Genomic DNA, 18,823 nt, shown 5'->3' with positions numbered 1-18,823 from the left:
TGGGCCCGTTTGTAACAAAAAAAAATATCTTTTATATAGTTGTATTCAAACAAACAAATTATTTACTTGAAAAAGTGATTATTATTACGATAAACAAATGCAAAATAGATTCTGATTTTAAATAAAATCTCTAAAAAATCATTTCTAAATTATTTAATGTCAAAATCATTTTTATTTTAATCTATTACAAACGAGACCAAAATCATATTGTTTGATCCTATAAACATATCATTAAGCATATAAACCACAGTTTTTTCATGCATAGAGATCAAACAAAAAATTAGGGTTTGTTGGGAGGGAATTTATGAGGGGAGGGCTTAGGAGGGTTAAGTTTATATATTGTGTTATAATATCGTTCAGATGGACATTTTGTACTTGTTTCCCCTGTTCTTTTTATTGGGTTAATATGCATAAATTACGAATGACATTTTTTATGAAAATTTGACGAAAATTATTTTGATTTTGTCTAAAATTACAAGTATAGATATTATGTATTTTCATATTGTAACAAGTTATATTTATCTTTTTTTAATAACCCCAACAATATAACAAATATAATATAAATTTTTAACTTTTTAAATGACACCAACAATACAATATTTTTATATTTTTAACTTTTTAAATGACACCAACAATACAATATTTTTATATCCTTAAAAAAATACAATATTTTTATATGAAATTTGTTTAAAAGTATAATTGAAAGTAAAAAAATCAGCTCAAAACCATATATTTCCTTCATATATAGTATGGATATTTAATATTTTAAAAATTTAAAAGAACATTTTGATTAGTCATTATATAATAGTCCAATCATATCTTATTGAATAAAAAAAAAATATAATATCCATATTCCTCTGCCCTCCTAAATCATACATCCAAACATGGTGTGGACTAAAAGTAAAAAAATGTTATAATTGCATACACTTTTTTTTATACTAATAGTCCAATCACAGGTTGCTGACGAAGGATAACTCGGTGGCACGTGTCATCATCCCTCACAAAAGCCCTGTTATGCTTGAGTGGGTGTGGAGGTACTGAGACAACACAACATTTATTCATTTTTTGCACTATTTTCGCTTTCCTTTGGAATCCAATTCGGTCATGGATTGGTTTCTTTTCGGCTGACCTTCAAATCATGATCACTTAGTTCAATTTGTTTATTTGATAGGTGGTTTTAAAGCATGGGGCTCCTTTTGACAGCTTATTTGGCTCTCTTGTGCTTAGATTTTGTGGAATGAAAGAAATAATAGATTATTCAAAAACAAAGAAAGTTTCATATCCGAGTTGAAGGATAAAGTTAAGTTGCATTCCTTCTGAGGGATGAAGGCAACGCATGCTAATTTTGGTTTAGGATATTCCATCCGATGGTCGAGCTCATTTACTTTGTTTAGGCTATTCCTAAATGTGTTTTATTTTTGGCTTGACTTTGTTGTAAACTTTTGTGGATTTCTTTGGCATACCTTACGTTAAAGAGGGTTCTCTTTGGTGTTAACATAATCCATTATTTGCCGTTAAAAAAACTTTTTTTTTTTTATATTAAGCATAATCGCATAGACTTAATAATTGAAACATTTCCTCTAAAAAAAAAAAACATATTGAAACATTTATTTATTTATTTTTACCGTTTTATTTTTTGATAACCTTATTTAACGTTACAAGTTGATGTTGTGGTTTGTGGTTGTGAATAGATATGGCAGTTTCAGTTTCAGAGATAGTTGGACTTGGAAGCACTTACAGCAGTTGCAACTTATCGCGTGTCCGGCGGAGGGTTAATTTTACCTCACCAAACACGACCTTAATATCATCAATTATCTTCCCTACAAGGAGGAAATGGTCCAGTGTTGTTGTTCGAGCCCAGAACTCTAGCACTTATTCATCTCAAGTAAAATCTCAACCCCATTTTTTTCTATTTTATTTATCATTAATTTTCTTTCCTCTTGAGCTATGATAAATTCATATTAAACTACTTGTTGCTAATACACATGCATATATTGTGTATGTAAAACAGAAGGAGGATTTAGTGTATGTGGCAAAACTAGTGGTGGGTTCATTTGGTGGTGCAGGTGTAATAAAGTATGGCAGTGCTATTTTTCCAGAAATAACAACTCCAAATCTTGTGTTGGCTCTTGTTATCATTTCAACTCCTGTGCTTGTTGCTGTTTTGCTTTTGATTAATCAAAGTATTCGCCACAAGTCATAGACACACTCACTATTAATTTATGAATGAATCATAACAGTGTAATTATCAGTTGTTTTTGTTTATTGTTCTGTTACATTTGCTGATTTTGATTTCTGTCTGTCCAGGATATACATCAATAGTGCAAACAAGTTTGATACATTTCCAAACGAATAATCAAGTAGTCATATCTTATTTTTCAACACCAGGGTATTAGTTATATCAGATCGTAGTTGTTTTTCATTTATTAGTGTTAAATTTGATTGTAATCTAAAGGTGGCCAATCAGGTTTTTTGTTGGGGATTAGTCGGTCATCGAGATTAGTCATCGATAAAATATGTGAACTTCGCACTAATAATATGGTTAAAATGATTCTAATCTTCTTCTTTTTCACCAAAGCGTCAAAGCGGAAAAGATAAGTTCAACTTCGGTTGGAGTAAACAATGTTTTCCAAATTGAATTGTGTATCAAACCGATAACATCTCAGAATTATGTTTCAATTGTTTTAAATCACACTAACAAGGAGAAAACTGCGATTGAACGACTCAAATAATCAGATTGTGAACAATTTTTGATCCACGGTTTAACTATTTGGCTAGGTTTGGTTTTTAAAACATCAAGTGAATTATTCCTCGTCTTAAAATAAGGCAACAAAGTAAACCGTAAGAAATGAAAGCAAGCCTTGTAGTATCATATAATTTGATTGACAAACGGAACTTTACGAGACTATGACTATGAAAGTAAATGCACTGCATTAGAAGCAGCTTGAGGTCAACACAAGTATTCCTCTCAAACCCAAATGTTATGGGATCACCTCATGGTCAAAAGAATGAAAGCAGCTATGCAACAAACGAATGAGGTAAATTTGTAGAGTAACGTTTTGAAGAAGGATCTATGAAATTAAACTTCACTTATGCATAAGGATTTTAAGCAATAACTTCTAATTTTAAGTGATTCACTGAAATGGAGCTTAGACTACCTATGAAATATAATCTAGTTTTCTCTAGTGCAACCTCTTCAAGGGGGGCCAAAATATTCTTCAACAAGTTATTCTGTATAAACTTCCCCGTGCCAAAATTTACAAGTGCAACAAATAAAAGAATACACGCATCGTTTGTTTCATTTTGCTGCGTTGCTCAAACAATTTTCAGTTATAGCATTTGAAGAAAAAGTTCATATAGTCTCTCCCCTTTCGGCCAGCAGCTGTTCGAATCATTACAACACTAGCCCTAATCAGGTAAACTATATTCTGGAGAATCTTGACCACCTAATAATTCCATTGAACTAGAGATTGTCTTTAAACCACTTTAGAGCTCCATTTGCTACAGACCTGCAAGTTTCAGTGGTTTAATCAATTCATCAGATGCACAAAATAATTACCAAGGTTTGATGAACGAGAAAACTTTTAACCTAATAGTATAGGACTAAAACAAACGAAAAAAGTGGCACCTTATCCTATAAAATGACAATAAATGAAAGGCATATAGCATCTACTCTTGTTGAACAATTATTTTCCAGCAATGAAAATAATCACCAACAAAAAATCTCGGGTATGATGTATCAACTCAATGACAATAATATTCTTTTACAAAAAATCAGATCTTATTGGGAATATAGCAATTGAGTACATAAGGAAAAGGACATGGATTAAAAAATAAAATCTATCGTTATGACCCCCTTATTTAGTTTCAAAACTGATACTTTACACTTTAAAAGAGTCATGCTTGGCATAATTAGTGATTGAAGTCAGAGATAAAGTTTCCAATTAATGAAAACTGATTGCGCTACACATTTATAAAAATAAAAATAAAAGGAAACAAAATACAATAACATTATTACCCAGCCACGTTTTTTAGTTTATTCCATAAGTCATCTTCATCTTCTGATTTCTCTGGTTTTTCTGTGACTGTTGCTGTTGGACTTTCGGCCATTTGAACTGCAGGACTTTCCTTACTTCCGGCTGCAGAAGATAAATACAGTGGTTCAAAATTCAACTATAGTCTACTGTGGAATAGTGACAATTCTCTAGTGCAACAGCCAAGTATGTTTAGAAGAACTAACTAAATATCATATGTTATAGGAAACATTCAAGACATCATATTAATTGTTCCTATGACTGTAAGATGGGGAGAAAGAACAACATACTGGAAGGTTGGGTCCTAGGACGGGATTTTGAATGACTGCTTGGGTTGCCTAGAGAAGCAAGTTCTTCAAGCACCTCACGCTCCTTTGAACTGAAGATGCAAAGTAGAGGCAATTCAGATCACACTACTGATATTGACAAAAAAGCAATATACAGGAGGGAGTAACAGAGAAACAAAATCAAAACTGTAAAATGACTCATTACCTAATACGTTTTGGTATTGTAACTTTAACAGTAAATAAGTGGTCACCACGTATTGACGGTCTGTTTAATTTCGGTACACCCTTCCTTGCAAGGACGAGGACATCTCCAGGTTGGGTACCAGCAGGGATTTGTAGTTCAGAAGTGCCTTCAACCGTCTTTACCTGTTTAAGTGCCGGAAAATGTTAGCTGTTGATTGTAATGCCTCAAGGTGGTGACATCAATGTTAACCACCCAAAAAAAAAAAAAAAAGTTAAAAGAAAAAATATATTCAACAAAAATAAAAAAAGTAAACAAGTCACACCAGTGTTGACACCCAAATATCAAAAAAAATTATAAGAAAAAATATATTCAACAAAAATCAAATCTTAACATACAATGAAACACAATCTCGAAGTATGAAAAAGGCCAAACATGTTTATAAAAGAAAAATGGCCAGACTGTTTTCAGTTTTAGTCATACAAAATCTTATCAGCCAAACGTGTTTTTCAACTTAAGAAAAAAAGTAAACTTTTTTTCGTGTGATATTTGCAACAAAAATGCTAGCTGAACAAAGTGTTGTCCAACTAGTTACATTCAAGGGCCAACATAATATAGCGTCAGATTCCGCAGTAAAATCCCAAATATCAAGAGATTAGATTAATATCTAAATAACGGGAATATATCAAGGAATTAGAATCTGAATAGAACATTAGGGCACATCATGCCAGGTGCCAGGTTTCGAGGATAACAAAGAAAACAAGGATGATGTTATAGCAATTGAAAACAGACCAAAATAAAACCTTCATGAAAATAAAAGTACTAAAAGCATAACACCAGCCTACAAAAAGAAGCAAAAAAACCAAGCTTCAAGCATGAATAATATTACTACGTTAATCTACCTTCACTACAGACCCCAGTATAGCTTCTAGATAACTGATTGATATTGTCGAGCGGAGATTAATATCATCTCTTTGAATTCCTGGTATCTCAAGCACATCAAGATATACGTAAAGATCTCCTGGAGGACCCCTGTTATGACAAAAAGATCAATAGCTGCTTCTGAATCATGTAATTGATCAATGATATGGTTTGAATTCGCGTATGACTAAACCATTTCAATAACAACAAACAACTATTATGCCCTCTGTTGGGAAGGAACATGAGAAGAAACAATACAATTTTCTAGCATAGATAAAATAATTAACAATGAAAACTTTTAGTATCTCAATGTTTTTGACCTTTTTAAAATTCTCAAGGTAGATGCATATTTGAGTCCAATTCATTTTTCCATGACTCCAAAGAGGATATATTCAAACTTGAAGAGCAGAACAATAAGAAAGATCAACAGCAATTTCATTTTATTTTGTGTGAACCGGGTGTTCTCTGTGCGCAACTGTAGAGACTAATTCCTCGAGCCGGGTAGGATCGCAATGGGTGGCAAAGCCCTCCCTCAAGATATTTAACAATGTTGCATCCCAAGGCTTGGATTCAAACCCAGGACCTCTTGTTAAGCTGGAAGAGATCCCTTACCATCTCATCCAAGTGCTCTTGGGTCGACAACAATTTAATAACAAATCAAAAAAAAATTCATTTCTCTTAATTGGATATATTAGAAGAATAATTTAGGTTGGGTGTGTTGATCTCTGTACATATATTTTCTATTAGCTATTTATATATGGAGTAGGCTTTGAAGGCAGTATTCTTTGTATGCTACCCTCCTGTTGTCTTATGTTGGATCGTTAAGCTCGTGTTTTGATGGGACGTTTGTCCGTGGAAAGCTGGACTTGCCTTACAGGACTTTTCATCCCTTCGGATGAAGTCTCCTTTCTAATCGGATGAAGTCTCCTTTCTAAAGATGCTCGGGAACTGGATCATTCATTATTAGAATGCTCTTTGGTAAGAATGTCTTTACTTTGCTCAGATTTGTTTGTTTATGTTGAGATCCCTAGTACTCCACCCATATTAATTCGCGCTTTAGATGTCAAGTCATAAATGTGAAAGAATATGTTGAGAGTTCCACATAGACAAGAGATATGGCCTAGGTTGTGCTAATAAAGCTTGGATGACCCTCACCTTAGAAGTTAATTTGGTAGGGCTAAGTTAGGCTTTAAGCTCAAATTCTAAGAGTTTACATTAAGGAGAATTGATGCTAATCCTTCTTTTACTTTGTAATATCCTTCCTTCCTTTTAGAAGTATTTCTTCTTTCATCGAAGTGTAAGAAAACTTACTAACTCATGGAAACATATACGGCATGTGGTAGATAAGTACAATAAAAGCAATACAGACGCAACTTATAACATAACTTCTATCCAATAATTGGCCTAAGACTTTCACAATAAGAAAACTAGATATAAATATAAATAAATATAGCATACCCTCTTGGTCCAGCATCACCCTCTCCAGTGACTCTTAAAATACTGCCTGCGCTAACCCCAGGAGGAACTTTAACTTTAATATTTTTCTTAACCCGTATGCGTCCTTCCCCGCTGCATTTACGGCAACTTTCAGATATGACTTCCCCGTCACCTCCACAATTTGGACATACTGAAACCTAACATTGAATAGAGATTAGCGTAAAACTCTTAACCAGAGAAAAAGTACAATGTTTTTATCTTATGTGAGGAAACTGCACAAAATGAAGATGAACTGATGAAGTAATATAAGCAATTGATGAAAAGATAAATCATTATTCCCAAAGTCGAACATAAGGATGTCAACGCCACCAGCAAACAACAACCAAAACGTTTTCCTACAAAGTCTGGATTGGGGGGTCAACAATTCATGAAAATAAAAGGAAAATTATAACGGGGCATGCAGAATGTTTGATCAACGTAGAAACTTAATTGGAATAGCCTTGTATTCGTGTTGCCAATTACAAACTCTGTTGTGTAATTACAATCCCAAAAAGTATATATCATGGGATTGAACTCCAATTTCAAAGACTTTATCTAAAACAAATAAATAATATTGGTATTACAGAGAACGGTTCATCAAAATAAACTCAATGATTCAATGGTAGATTAACTTTTATCCCTTTTTATATTTTTACTTTCTGGCTGGAGGACTATGGTCGTATATTACAGGAATGTGGTTTACTGATCTCTTCTAGTCATTTCATGCAGCAAATGGGTTTTTTTTGCAGGAACAACCACAGTAGAAATCAATTACAAAATAGAAATACGGCAAAGAGCTAGATTGCCGCATCAGCAGGATGCAGTTCGAGTAGCAATTATCAAGAGTTCACAGTTCTTATTCTCCACATTAGCAGAGCATACAAAATAAAGAAGAAAAATCATATCCGAACTCAACAAGAAAACAACTCAAATTACCTGTGAGAACAACCCAAAAGGTGTTTGTTCGGTCCTCATCACCTGACCCCTGCCACCACAAGTGGAACATACTCTCATCTTGGAGCCTAACTTTGCACCAGTACCAGTACAGGCATCACATGTTTCTAAATGGAAAAGCTCAAATTCTTTCTCTGTTCCAAAAATTGCCTCAGAAAACTCCAAGGAGAAATCATACCTGTTGATATTTGAATCAAAAGTCTTCTCAATTTACAGCAAACTTTTATTAAAAGTACAGAAGCTGTAATTTTCATATGTTGAACTGCCAATATTAAATATACAAAATATCAGACCATAAGCTAATATTTAGAAAAGTTATTGCTTACATTCTCCTCTTGTCAAAGTTATATGCGGAAGAATAGGAGTGTCACTTAATTGTTACTTGTTGAATCATTTCCCCTGATTCTTCCACCACCCACCCCCAACCAAAGCATTAGATTTTGGAGCAAGGCTTAAACTATTTGTACTACTCTAGTATTTGACCTAGATTAATACTCATATAATAAATAGGGGTCTAAATTGGTGATATGTATAAAATGTTCAAAATCATTCTAACTGATTAAAAAAAAGTTCCCTAGGTTTTCCTTTACTCCTTGAAATCCTCTGTAGGAATCAATGACCAAGCTTTATTCAAATAGGAGAGATTAGATACATGGATCAAACACTGCCCATTGGGATCTATCGAAATTCGAAAACTAAATTTTCAACAAATCAATTTAGAATAAGGTATTTTTTAGACATTTATGTTAAGAAGCTAAATATAATAATCATTTCCTTGGCAAACATGGCTAGAAGAAAAAGACACAATTATCCACATCATAACTCACCGGATGTCTTCACCCTTAGTAACAGTACTACGACGCCGAGTGCCAAATCCAGATGGATCCATGGTAGAAAAGCCGCCCATATTTGGCCCAAAAAATGTCTCAAATAAATCAAATGGATTTGTCTGCAAAAAAAAAAAAATTTATTAAATATAAATGTACCTTACATAAGCAGCAAAAATGGGTAGACAGAGTAAACGACAACTTCAATTGGCATGCATTTCAATTTTTTCCCATAAAGAAGGCAACATGCGACATTAAAGCATCAGTAAAATAACTTGTAATTCTCCTGACAAGCAAGTTTTTATCATTCTTTCAAGTGTGTGTCTCACTAATCTTACATACTAAACAATCAAGCAAAAAAAGCATATTGAATACCGCATAGGCACTTGATCCTCCTCCGACTGAACTCTTAACTCCTGCCTCGCCATATTGATCATACAAAGCCCTCTTTTTGTCATCTGATAGCACCTGACAGTGTTATAATTCAGAATTCAGAAGCAAATGTCATAAATATAATCTAAAACAATTATACTACTACACGACGGATTTGTGATCTTCCAAAATGAAACAGGAGCTTAAGACATTTCCATCAATCCAATTAAGAATAAAAAGTACCATAGGACTTTCTTATGAAGTTGAGTCCTTTATAACACGGTATTAGAAAGAGAAAGAAAAACATAGAAACGGTTTAAGCTACTTTTGCTTATCTACGCTTTAAAACTTGACTTTTTCTGTTTTGATCTGCCGTTTTCTTTGTTTAAATTGAAGCACTTTACTAGCCTTTGACTTGGTCAAATATTTCATAGCACGTAAATGTTTCATATTGACAGTCATATTTTGCAACAAAACACAACATAATGGGTGAAAAGGTTCTAAAAGCAAGCATGTAAGAAAACCTTGGAATTGGAAAAAAAATAAAGAAAAAATAAATCATCAGATCAGGTCCCATTTAAACGTCAAATGAATGGCCAAAGCCTATGTGTCTCTAATGTAACTCTAATGTAATTTTTCCACAATACTGAAGAAGAAAAGAAAAACGGTAACAAGTTAGGAGTTGAGACCCTCAGTCAAAAACTCAGCTGATTACATTTGCAATTGATATTAAACTTAAAGATGCATACTATTCCACTTCCAATAAAGAAAACTTAACACAATAACAACGAACAATGAGTGGTGTAATTTCTATACATACCTCATAGGCATTACTAATCTCTTTAAACTTGTCAGTTGCCCCAGGTTCCTTGTTCACATCAGGATGATACTGCATAGAAATCAAATAAACACAAAAATCATGCCAAGTAAGATTGTTTGCATTGAAATCGTGTTTATTTGGTTCTGCATTGACAAAATTTTATTTTGAATGAATTGATTTTATAAAATTGAGTTTTGTTAAAAGTTAGTCGAATGTAAAATGGTTTATGTCTGGATACATTCATATAAAAGGGGAGTTAAATGATAAATTTTAGCGTAAAAATAACGTTAAGAGTTAAAAGGATCATAGCTTCAAGTTAGAAGCAACTCTACTAGAGAGCAACCAAACAAATTAAAATCAGTTTTACACCTCGATAATCAATTTTGACCACTCCAAATGTGGAACAAACATAACTGGTTTATGTTTGGATATATTCAAATAAAAGTGACTTGAATGATAAATTTGAACGTTAAAACCATGTTTGGCGTCAAAAGCTACAAATCCTAGCTTCAAGTTAGAATCAACTCTGCAGACTAAGGCTATGTTTGGTAAAAAATAGCGAATAATTGATAACCTAGCTCGTAGTGGATAACTGATAAGCTAGCTTATAGCTGATAGCGGATAAGCTAGCATATTGAATTTGTAGTGTTTGGTAAAACTAGCGGTGAACTATCTTATAAGTATGCAATGATATAAAAAAGATAAATTTAATCAATATTTTATTTTCTTTAAGTTAATGTTACAAGGGTAAAATTGAGATAAAAAATGATAACATATACGCTACTTGAATTAGCTTATTAAAAGACGCTAAAAGCTAGTAAAAATAAGCTTTAAGCTTGTGAAACCAAATGGGTCTTTTTTAGGGTCTGTTTGGTAAGGCATGTTTTTTAGCTTATTTCCTATAAAGCTCATTTGACTAAAAAAGACCGGTTTGGTAATGGTCACTTTCTCATGAGCTTATAGCTTATTATATAAGCTTGTAGTGGTTTGTGATAAGCTAATTCAAGTAGCTTATGGCTTAAAGTTTATAGCTTATCACTTTTTATCTCAATTTTACCCCTGCAATCTTAATTTTAAAAAATAAATATTAATTAAAAGCACTTTTTTTTTATGTAATTTCATATTTATAAGCTAATTCAACCGCTAATTTTTACCAAACACAGCAAATTCAATCAGCTAGCTTATCAATTATCCATTATTTTTTAGCAAACAGAGCCTTAATCAAATGAGCTTGTAAGACATAAGCTATAAATAAGCTCAAATATGTGGTTTGCCAGCCAAACAGACCCTAAATCAATTCTACCCATCTATAATCAATTATACACCTATATGATCAATTTTCCCCCATCCAAAATTGAAACCAAACCAACAATATGCATTGAAAAACCAAACTAAATAAATCCTAATGTTCACAAGACAAGAAAAGAATGGAAAATAGAATGATACCTGACGAGCTAACCTTCGATAAGCGGCTTTGATTTCTTTACCAGTGGCGGATTTAGGAACGCCGAGAGTAGAGTAATAATCAGAAGAAGCAGCGAAAACAGTGAAAAAGCGTTTTGGTCTAGTAGCAGAAGAGAATTTAGTATTAGAGTTGGAGAAAGTGGAAGAAGAAGGAGAAGAATGAATGGAAAGGAAATTGTTGTGGGAACGGAGATGAATTCCTCCGGTACAGAATAATGAATGAGATGAAGGTGGTGGTGGAAGTGGAAGAAGAGAGAGTGATATAACTGCCATTGAAATTGAAATTGAATTATGAAGAAAAATATGGTTTTTAAAGTTAAGTAGAATAGTATGATATGTTCATGATTTTAACGCCCGCTTGAATTGTTAGTGGGTAAATGTTAAAAAGGATCGGGTTTTATGGGTTCTGCTGGCTCAACTGGAGTACTGGCATTGGGTACATACCAGAGAGGAAGAGACTGAGTGGGACCCACAACTACCAGATAAGTTGTGGCTTATTGCTAGCCTCGTCTTCTTTCTGCAAATTTATTCTTCTCTACATACTAAAATGTAGTAATTTATTAGTCACCAAAACAATTTTTATTTGTTTACGCGAATTGATTTTGATATTATCAAAAGTAATTTATAATTTTGATACTATTGAGTTATTTTAGTTTTTAAAGAGTTGAGATTCGGAAAGTTGCATATTCAAACTCTACATATCAAATGTCCGTATAGCATATTCTACGAAAATTTGTTTCATAAGTAGTCAGCCGTGGACTAATACTTAAAACTATCAAAAATTTCAACGACGGACCAAGGTATTTTTCAGAAGACAAAAAACTCATGATCCTTATTGTATTTACGGTTAACATGGTGATTTGATTGATGTCGATTCAATACAAACTACATATTTATTTTTCATTGTTTTAATTAAATTGTTATTGATTAAGTCACTATTTTAAATCATAAAAATGAGGAGGATCATTAACATCGGATTATTAACGTCTACTACCGAGACAACCTATGTGATGGTTGGAGTTTTAAATATTAGTTCACAGTGGACAACTTATGATGGTGATCTATATTAGAATTTCTCTAGTTTTTATATAAACAAGATGTTTGTGTTTAATCATAAATATAATAATTGATTAATGGTTAAATATATCAACCTATTATATTTAGCTTTTTACAAGAAATTCTTACGTCTGTGTGATATGATATGATACTATCTGATCATGTTATAAATGGCTTGAGCTTGGCACGCTTTTATCTTATGCCTCTTCTAATAATACCAATTCGGGAAGTGCAACAATTCGCAAAGCATAGAGTTCAGTTCAAAGATGTTGAAGAATATGTTCAAGCCACTCCTCCGTAAAGGGTATGTCGCAAGAGCAAGATATATTTGTAAATTTGAGATCTATTCTGGAAAATTTTCTAGTTGCTTTGAAATTAGACATAATAAGGTAGTAGTATTTGTTAGTGTACAGAATGTGACAGTTTGAAAAAAATCATGGCTAAGATGGGTTTTGCTAACAAATGATGAATCCAATAGATCTTAGAGTGCACCATGTCTGCTTCGACAGACATGGAATTAATTTGTTGTCTTTGTGTTGTTTTTGTGACATAGGATATTGCAGAGTACAATACCAAGATGCAGATAAATACTTATTTTGGTTTTTCTGGCCATGTAAAAATACTCAATTTCTATCTAATAGTAGTAATGCAGCTACATGGTAAAAATACTCAATTTCTGGCCGTGTAAGGCATGCCATGTTCAAAATAAAAATTGTATCTCCACGCTTCCATGTGCTATTAATGTTATTCGAGGTTGATTATTGAAATACTTGTCTACATGTTTCATTTTGTGCATCAAAATGGGTTAGACAAAGACAACTGTGGGAAAATGAAACAACTTCCCAAACTTGACTGTTTGTAATTTAACATGTTCAGTTAAAGGCATTGTTCAACAGTTAGAGTTCTGAACCGTTAAATGATTTTTGAGGTTTTCATAATGATCTTGATTCTAGTCTTGTAGATGACACTGTCCTTAACCATGATTTATGAAGTGATACAATTAAGGCTTTGTTTCTTCAAAAAAAAATTAAGGCTTTGTTCATGGTCAAGCGATTATCATTAGATCAGACATATATAATGGAAATCAAGATAATCATGTATTGAACAACCACTGCTATATTGATAACTGAAAATGATCAAGACTGTAAGAGCAAAAAAAAAACATAATATGTTGTAGTATTGTGATGGTAATAAACTTATATTTAACAACATTCTTAGTAATTATAGTACACACAATTCCAGAGATGGATTCAGTGAAGAATAAATAATTGAATTAACTGAAGAATAATTATTATCAGTTCTATTCCAGGTTGATAAGATAGATTCACCCCCTGAACTAAGAATAACTACATTTCCTTGGAAAAATAAAACAATAAATACTTCTTTTGGAAAAATAAAACACCAGATGCATAATAAATTAACCCGATACAGCTATTTAACTGCCTCGATTGTGCTATTCTACCCGTTGGTTGCATTAGAAGCCATCGGGAGGAAAACGCCCAGGAAAAGGGTTGTTGTATTTTTGTGCCTGATTCAGATGCATTTGCAAAGCATAATTATTAACCTGTAAGCAAAGCCATAGATACAACATTCATTAGCATAGGCAAACAAATTTTTGAAATACAAAAAAAATATTTTTGGAGAAGGGTGTTGTGTTCATCTTAGAATTTTCATCCCACCAATTTTCCCCAGTTCAGTAATTCTTTTGTCCAAGACAATGGAACCTTTTCAGAACAATGTAATCTCTTATGTTCATATGTAATAGATAAATCAAGCATAGGCCCCACAGCACACACTCTTTCAACATAACAGAACCAGAGTCATGCAGAACAGGATGGAGGAAATTTGTAGATGACCAGTGAGCAGAAAATTCCTACCCTCAATTGAAAGACTAATGATTGATCATAGATAATGGATTTACTACCAAGACTTAACCACATGGGAAGAACATGTAGCAGCTAATACAAATCCCTTGGATTCACTTCCATGTATAGGGTATCTTAGCAAAATTATGCCTTGTGTATTAACCATCAATCTCCATGATCATCGTCATTAACATTAAGTCGTTTCTATTTAACATTATTTCCTCTATTTCTCTACCATTTCACAAGGGAAAGGAATTCAAAGTATGTATAAAAACTAGATAGCAGCTAAATTTCCAGATCAAACCAAATATGTGAATAATTGAAGTGCTTTTGATCAAATACAGAAGAGGAATAAAGTTGATCGCTAACCTCAAGTGTTCTGATCTGTTCCTGGTATTGAGACACCAACTGCTTCAACTGTTGCAACTCTCGGTCTTTCTCCTCATAATCAGAAAGGCGTTCAAGCTGGATTCTAAAAGCACTTTTAAAACAATTTCTCTCCTTAGTCAAGACTTCAATCTGATATTTCAACATCAAATTTTCCTGAAAATAAAAACCATTATACAAGTTCAACAATTATAATCCATAATCATTTTTCGCAACAAACAAGTCCACTCCATAATTGTATTCCAAACTCCCAATGTCAAATTATAGCAAGACAATTATTGTACCGTTAAGAAAGGCAATTACATCCCAAACACATACCTTTTGAAGATCAGTTATTTCCCCAGAACTCGCACGTGCGCTGATCGATTTATCCAAAACCTCGAGCAGTTTAGCAGCACGGGCTCTAGCATCATCAACACTAGTGGCACACGACATTTCACTAACAAACAAGTCGATCCATCCAGGTCCATCAGCAGGAAGATTGTTTTCAGCAGGCTGATTCCCATAAGCAGAAGCATCCCCATTGTTTTCAAAACCACCTACAAGTTATTCCAAAACTAATCCATTAAAAACCCCTTTTAAATTGTTATCGAAACACAGAATGCCATTAGAGAAATTGTATTGCACAACAAAAACACTGTCACTACATGAACATCCAATTGAAATATTGCCACAGATAAAACATCCTATTAGAGAATATGTTTCAGCTATAAATCAAGAGTTTGTGACAGCTTTTTCCTGTGAAAAAAAAATCACTTTTTTAAACAAAACAATCACTTATAGAGGTTTTCATTGTCTGTTACAAATTTTAAAAAAAAAATGAGAATCTGGACAATAACAACAACAACCAAGCCTTGTCATATACAAAGCAGAAATGCTCTATCATATACCATATTTCTAAAAACCTGGTTCAAATGAGAAAGCTGTTTTGAGTAGCTTCTCCATAAAATCATTTTTATATAATCGGCAATTTTAAAGAAATAATGATTTTTACAATGATAAACAAACACAACACAACTTCTGCTTTTTCAAAAATCTCTAAAAAATCTCTGAATCATGGAATATCAAAACCACTTTTACATAATCAATAACAAACAGGCTCTAAAATTGATGATCTCTAATTCATTGACGAACATTTAAAACAATCCTATCAAAATCCAACCTGTTTCAACTGCAGCATCAGGTTCTGGAACAATTACAGAATTTTCATCAGCCGATCCTAAGCAAAGCCCGTGCAAGCTCTTAATAGCAGCATCTAAATCATTGCCACATTCCTGCAACGCTCTTTCAATGATCTAAAACAAAAAAGCAACATTCCATTAATCAATTTATCATTGAGAAATAAATAAATAGTTGAAAAAATCTAGAAAAATTGAAAAAACATACCTGATCATCCATGTTGGGAAAGAGATTACGAAGATGATCAATTAAGGTAGGAAGAGAGAGACGAACTGGAGAAGAGGAACAACGAAGCCTCTTGGTTGAAACTGGTGGTGAAGGAGGAAGGTCTTCAAAGAAAGATCTCTTGCTTCCACACACCGCAGCAGACATCGTTCAAAACTGCGTCCTCGTCTTTTCTATTTTCTTATTCTTCTTCTTTTTCTGTATTTCCTTGTTCTGCAACAAAATAACAATTCAATCGAAAAAATTGAGAGACAGGGTTCTGAGATAGTTTTTATTTGAAAACTCTGAATCCGGTCCAAGAACGATCGCGGAATTAGATTCGTCTCTTCAGAGGATGATGGAATGTTAGAAAATCATCAATCCAGGCTTATCTATCGTCTGCCCTACGTTCAAAGCTTCCTTCTCTATTGTTTATGTCGCCACATTCTCTTATTTAATATACAAGAATTTTCATGTCTTTTCATTCAAGCCACACTATTTAAATTTTAAAGATTTTATTTGTTTATTTATTTTGCCAATTTTAAATTCCAAATATTCTTTCTTTCTTTCTTTTACTTTTTTTACAAGAGAAAAATGAAATTCCATTCATTTCATATTGGTATGGTATATTGAATATAATTATACAATTAAAAATTCAATATTGTTAAAAAAATTCAAATGTTGAATTTGCTAACAAACTCGTAACATCAAATATGATGAAATTAAAGTGTGTTTGAAATATCATGTTTTTGGGTATGTAATTTTGAGGGCGTTAAAGTCATTGATTGAATCGACATTAGATCGGTTATAGTTTCTCATTTTTAATCGAAAGAACATTGCAACAAGATGGAAAAGCAAAATAATGTTGCACTGTAACGACGAAACAAGACAACCTCGCACTAATACGATGAAATAATGAAAGAGACACCTAAAAATAAGTGAAAATCAATATTTTAAGTGAACGTGAAAAAAAAACAGCTTATGTGGATGATTTCAAATCAAAAGTTGACTATAAATCATTCCTCCTTTGTGAATGAAAGAGAGGAAGAAACTAAGATTAAAGAACTGATGGTGACTGTTGATTGGGAGGGAGGTAGGTTGATATAGAAGCATTCTTATTTAATATTCAATTTTAAATTTGATCATGGTGTGAGGTTTAAAAAAGGGGGGAGAAAAGTTACAACGCATAAGAAAATAATTTTGTCAACGAACATATCATTTTGTAGAGATTTGACTATAATGATCATCATATGGCTCGTATGTATCTAATCGAGTTACATTTTTCCCCCTCAATATCTAGTCTTAATTATATAAGAATTGAATAAGTTTTTGGTTCTTGTAGATATAACAAATTTCGATTCTAGTTCCTGTCAAATTTATCAACAAACAATGGTCTTTCAAATATTTTATATCAACATTTTTTGTTTATGTCTTTAAGTGAACTCGTGTGTGCCCTTTAAAATTTTGAATTATTTTTTGTAGTCATGTGTAATACATTATTGAAATATCTCTTGCAAGAGTTTATAATTTTTCAATAATAAACTAATTAAATATAAATTTTTACGTTTTTAGTGTTTAACGACTAAATTTAAAATAAAATAGTCGTTTATGAACTAAATTGATGATTTATTGCTGCATAATCCAAATGAAAACAAGGAATACTCTTATGCAAAATACAAACCAAAGAAAGTATCCAAGAGCGAGGAATATTATCTTTGTGTAGTGTCTTGTGAATATTACAATAAGATATGTATTTAAATTATAAACATGGTCGGCGTAAATAATTTTTGCCCTACGAGTTAATCGTAATCACCAAATCATTATGTTTAATTTTTTATCACAGTCTCCTTTAAAGTCACGCGTGTAATTGATTGAAACGCGTCCGTAATGTAAAATATTTTACACTAAAAGGAATGAAAATTAAACTCGCGTCGGTAATTGATTAAGGTTTCAGATCCTTCAAAGTTGGATCCTTCAAAATCTTATTCAGTTAAAGAGATTAAGAAACTGAAATTAATTATTAACGAGGAAGTTAACTTGGTGATCAAATTTTTCTCATAACCAACAATATGAAAAGTTTTTTGGAAGTTGTAAGATCATAAAAGAATGTCTTTTGTGAGGAAGGTTATAAGAGTGTGACCGATGATTAGAATTTGAAAATGATATTTAAATAAGTTATTAGACACTTCATATTTATAATTTATGTTTCAATTAAGTTTAATTTTGAATCCCGTCGATATTAGACTTCAATAACTTATATATTTGTCCTATATTTCGGATTTTCATTTTTATGCATTTGAGATGATTTGGTTTTAATTATTTTAAATATTATGAATATATGTAGTTTTTTGTCTGACATATATACAATACAATGTATATTAACATATATAAATATGATCAATAAATTTAAATTTCTTAAATAATATTCAAGTGTGTTAATAATATTGGAATAACAAATAAAATAGTATAAAAGTTTAACAATTTTTTCATGTGTGTTTACATGGTGCAAAATCAAACATTGTACGTCACAAAGAAATTATAGAATATTTTATATTATTTTATCTAGTACATTAACATATCAAACAAGGTGCATTACAAAATTGTTTGTCTTGTGCACTGAACATCAAAAAATACAATAAGTTGTCATTTAACTCAATCGCTTGTCCAGTATTGTTTTGTATGGTTTCCATCCTTTTGCAGATCAAACACATCCTTAACTCAAATACTCACGTGATTACCTGCACAATAACAACTTTTTGGTTTGGTTACTTATGATAATGTGACCTTGCTTACAGC

At 32.3% G+C, this 18,823-nt stretch overlaps 3 protein-coding genes across 3 annotated transcripts; 1 reads left to right on the top strand and 2 right to left on the bottom strand.

Moving 5' to 3' along the window:
• Positions 1-1,587: 1,587 nt before the first annotated feature.
• On the top strand, positions 1,588-2,311 carry LOC146951490 (homoserine O-acetyltransferase). The gene is made up of 2 exons (XM_085747472.1): positions 1,588-1,885; positions 2,012-2,311. The coding sequence occupies exons 1-2, from the start codon at positions 1,694-1,696 to the stop codon at positions 2,201-2,203; spliced, it is 384 nt and encodes a 127-aa protein (XP_085603598.1). The 5' UTR covers positions 1,588-1,693; the 3' UTR covers positions 2,204-2,311.
• Positions 2,312-3,103: 792 nt separating this feature from the next.
• On the bottom strand, positions 3,104-11,747 carry LOC146951489 (Molecular chaperone Hsp40/DnaJ family protein). Its single transcript, XM_085747471.1, has 11 exons — positions 11,319-11,747; positions 9,873-9,941; positions 9,056-9,148; positions 8,681-8,802; positions 7,836-8,031; positions 6,882-7,057; positions 5,405-5,534; positions 4,527-4,687; positions 4,325-4,413; positions 4,019-4,139; positions 3,104-3,509 (listed from the first exon to the last, which is right to left on the bottom strand). The coding sequence occupies exons 1-11, from the start codon at positions 11,607-11,609 to the stop codon at positions 3,464-3,466; spliced, it is 1,494 nt and encodes a 497-aa protein (XP_085603597.1). The 5' UTR covers positions 11,610-11,747; the 3' UTR covers positions 3,104-3,463.
• A 1,894-nt stretch (positions 11,748-13,641) lies between these two features.
• Positions 13,642-16,464, bottom strand: LOC146951488 (uncharacterized). The gene is made up of 5 exons (XM_085747464.1): positions 16,031-16,464; positions 15,807-15,939; positions 14,963-15,183; positions 14,627-14,800; positions 13,642-13,956 (listed from the first exon to the last, which is right to left on the bottom strand). The coding sequence occupies exons 1-5, from the start codon at positions 16,193-16,195 to the stop codon at positions 13,867-13,869; spliced, it is 783 nt and encodes a 260-aa protein (XP_085603590.1). The 5' UTR covers positions 16,196-16,464; the 3' UTR covers positions 13,642-13,866.
• Positions 16,465-18,823: the final 2,359 nt, after the last annotated feature.

Source organism: Medicago sativa, chromosome 2, assembly GCF_051527215.1.
Source record: "Medicago sativa cultivar Bolivia chromosome 2, Bolivia_mono, whole genome shotgun sequence".
Taxonomy (NCBI): Eukaryota; Viridiplantae; Streptophyta; class Magnoliopsida; order Fabales; family Fabaceae; genus Medicago; species Medicago sativa.
This window is presented reverse-complemented; position numbering and strand designations above follow the sequence as displayed.

Bases quoted from the DNA above. Each gene is read 5' to 3' on its own strand.
- LOC146951490 (XM_085747472.1), top strand. From the start codon at position 1,694: ATGGCAGTTTCAGTTTCAGAGATAGTTGGACTTGGAAGCACTTACAGC. The intron at 1,886-2,011 runs GTAAAATCTCAA...TATGTAAAACAG, and splicing joins CTAGCACTTATTCATCTCAA to AAGGAGGATTTAGTGTATGT.
- LOC146951489 (XM_085747471.1), bottom strand. From the start codon at position 11,609: ATGGCAGTTATATCACTCTCTCTTCTTCCACTTCCACCACCACCTTCA. The intron at 9,942-11,318 runs GTATCATTCTAT...ATTTCTATGCAG, and splicing joins ATCGAAGGTTAGCTCGTCAG to TATCATCCTGATGTGAACAA. The intron at 8,803-9,055 runs GTATTCAATATG...TTTTTTTTGCAG, and splicing joins GAGGATCAAGTGCCTATGCG to ACAAATCCATTTGATTTATT.
- LOC146951488 (XM_085747464.1), bottom strand. From the start codon at position 16,195: ATGTCTGCTGCGGTGTGTGGAAGCAAGAGATCTTTCTTTGAAGACCTT. The intron at 15,940-16,030 runs GTATGTTTTTTC...TTTTTGTTTTAG, and splicing joins TTCCCAACATGGATGATCAG to ATCATTGAAAGAGCGTTGCA. The intron at 13,957-14,626 runs GTTAGCGATCAA...CTTTGCTTACAG, and splicing joins AACAGATCAGAACACTTGAG to GTTAATAATTATGCTTTGCA.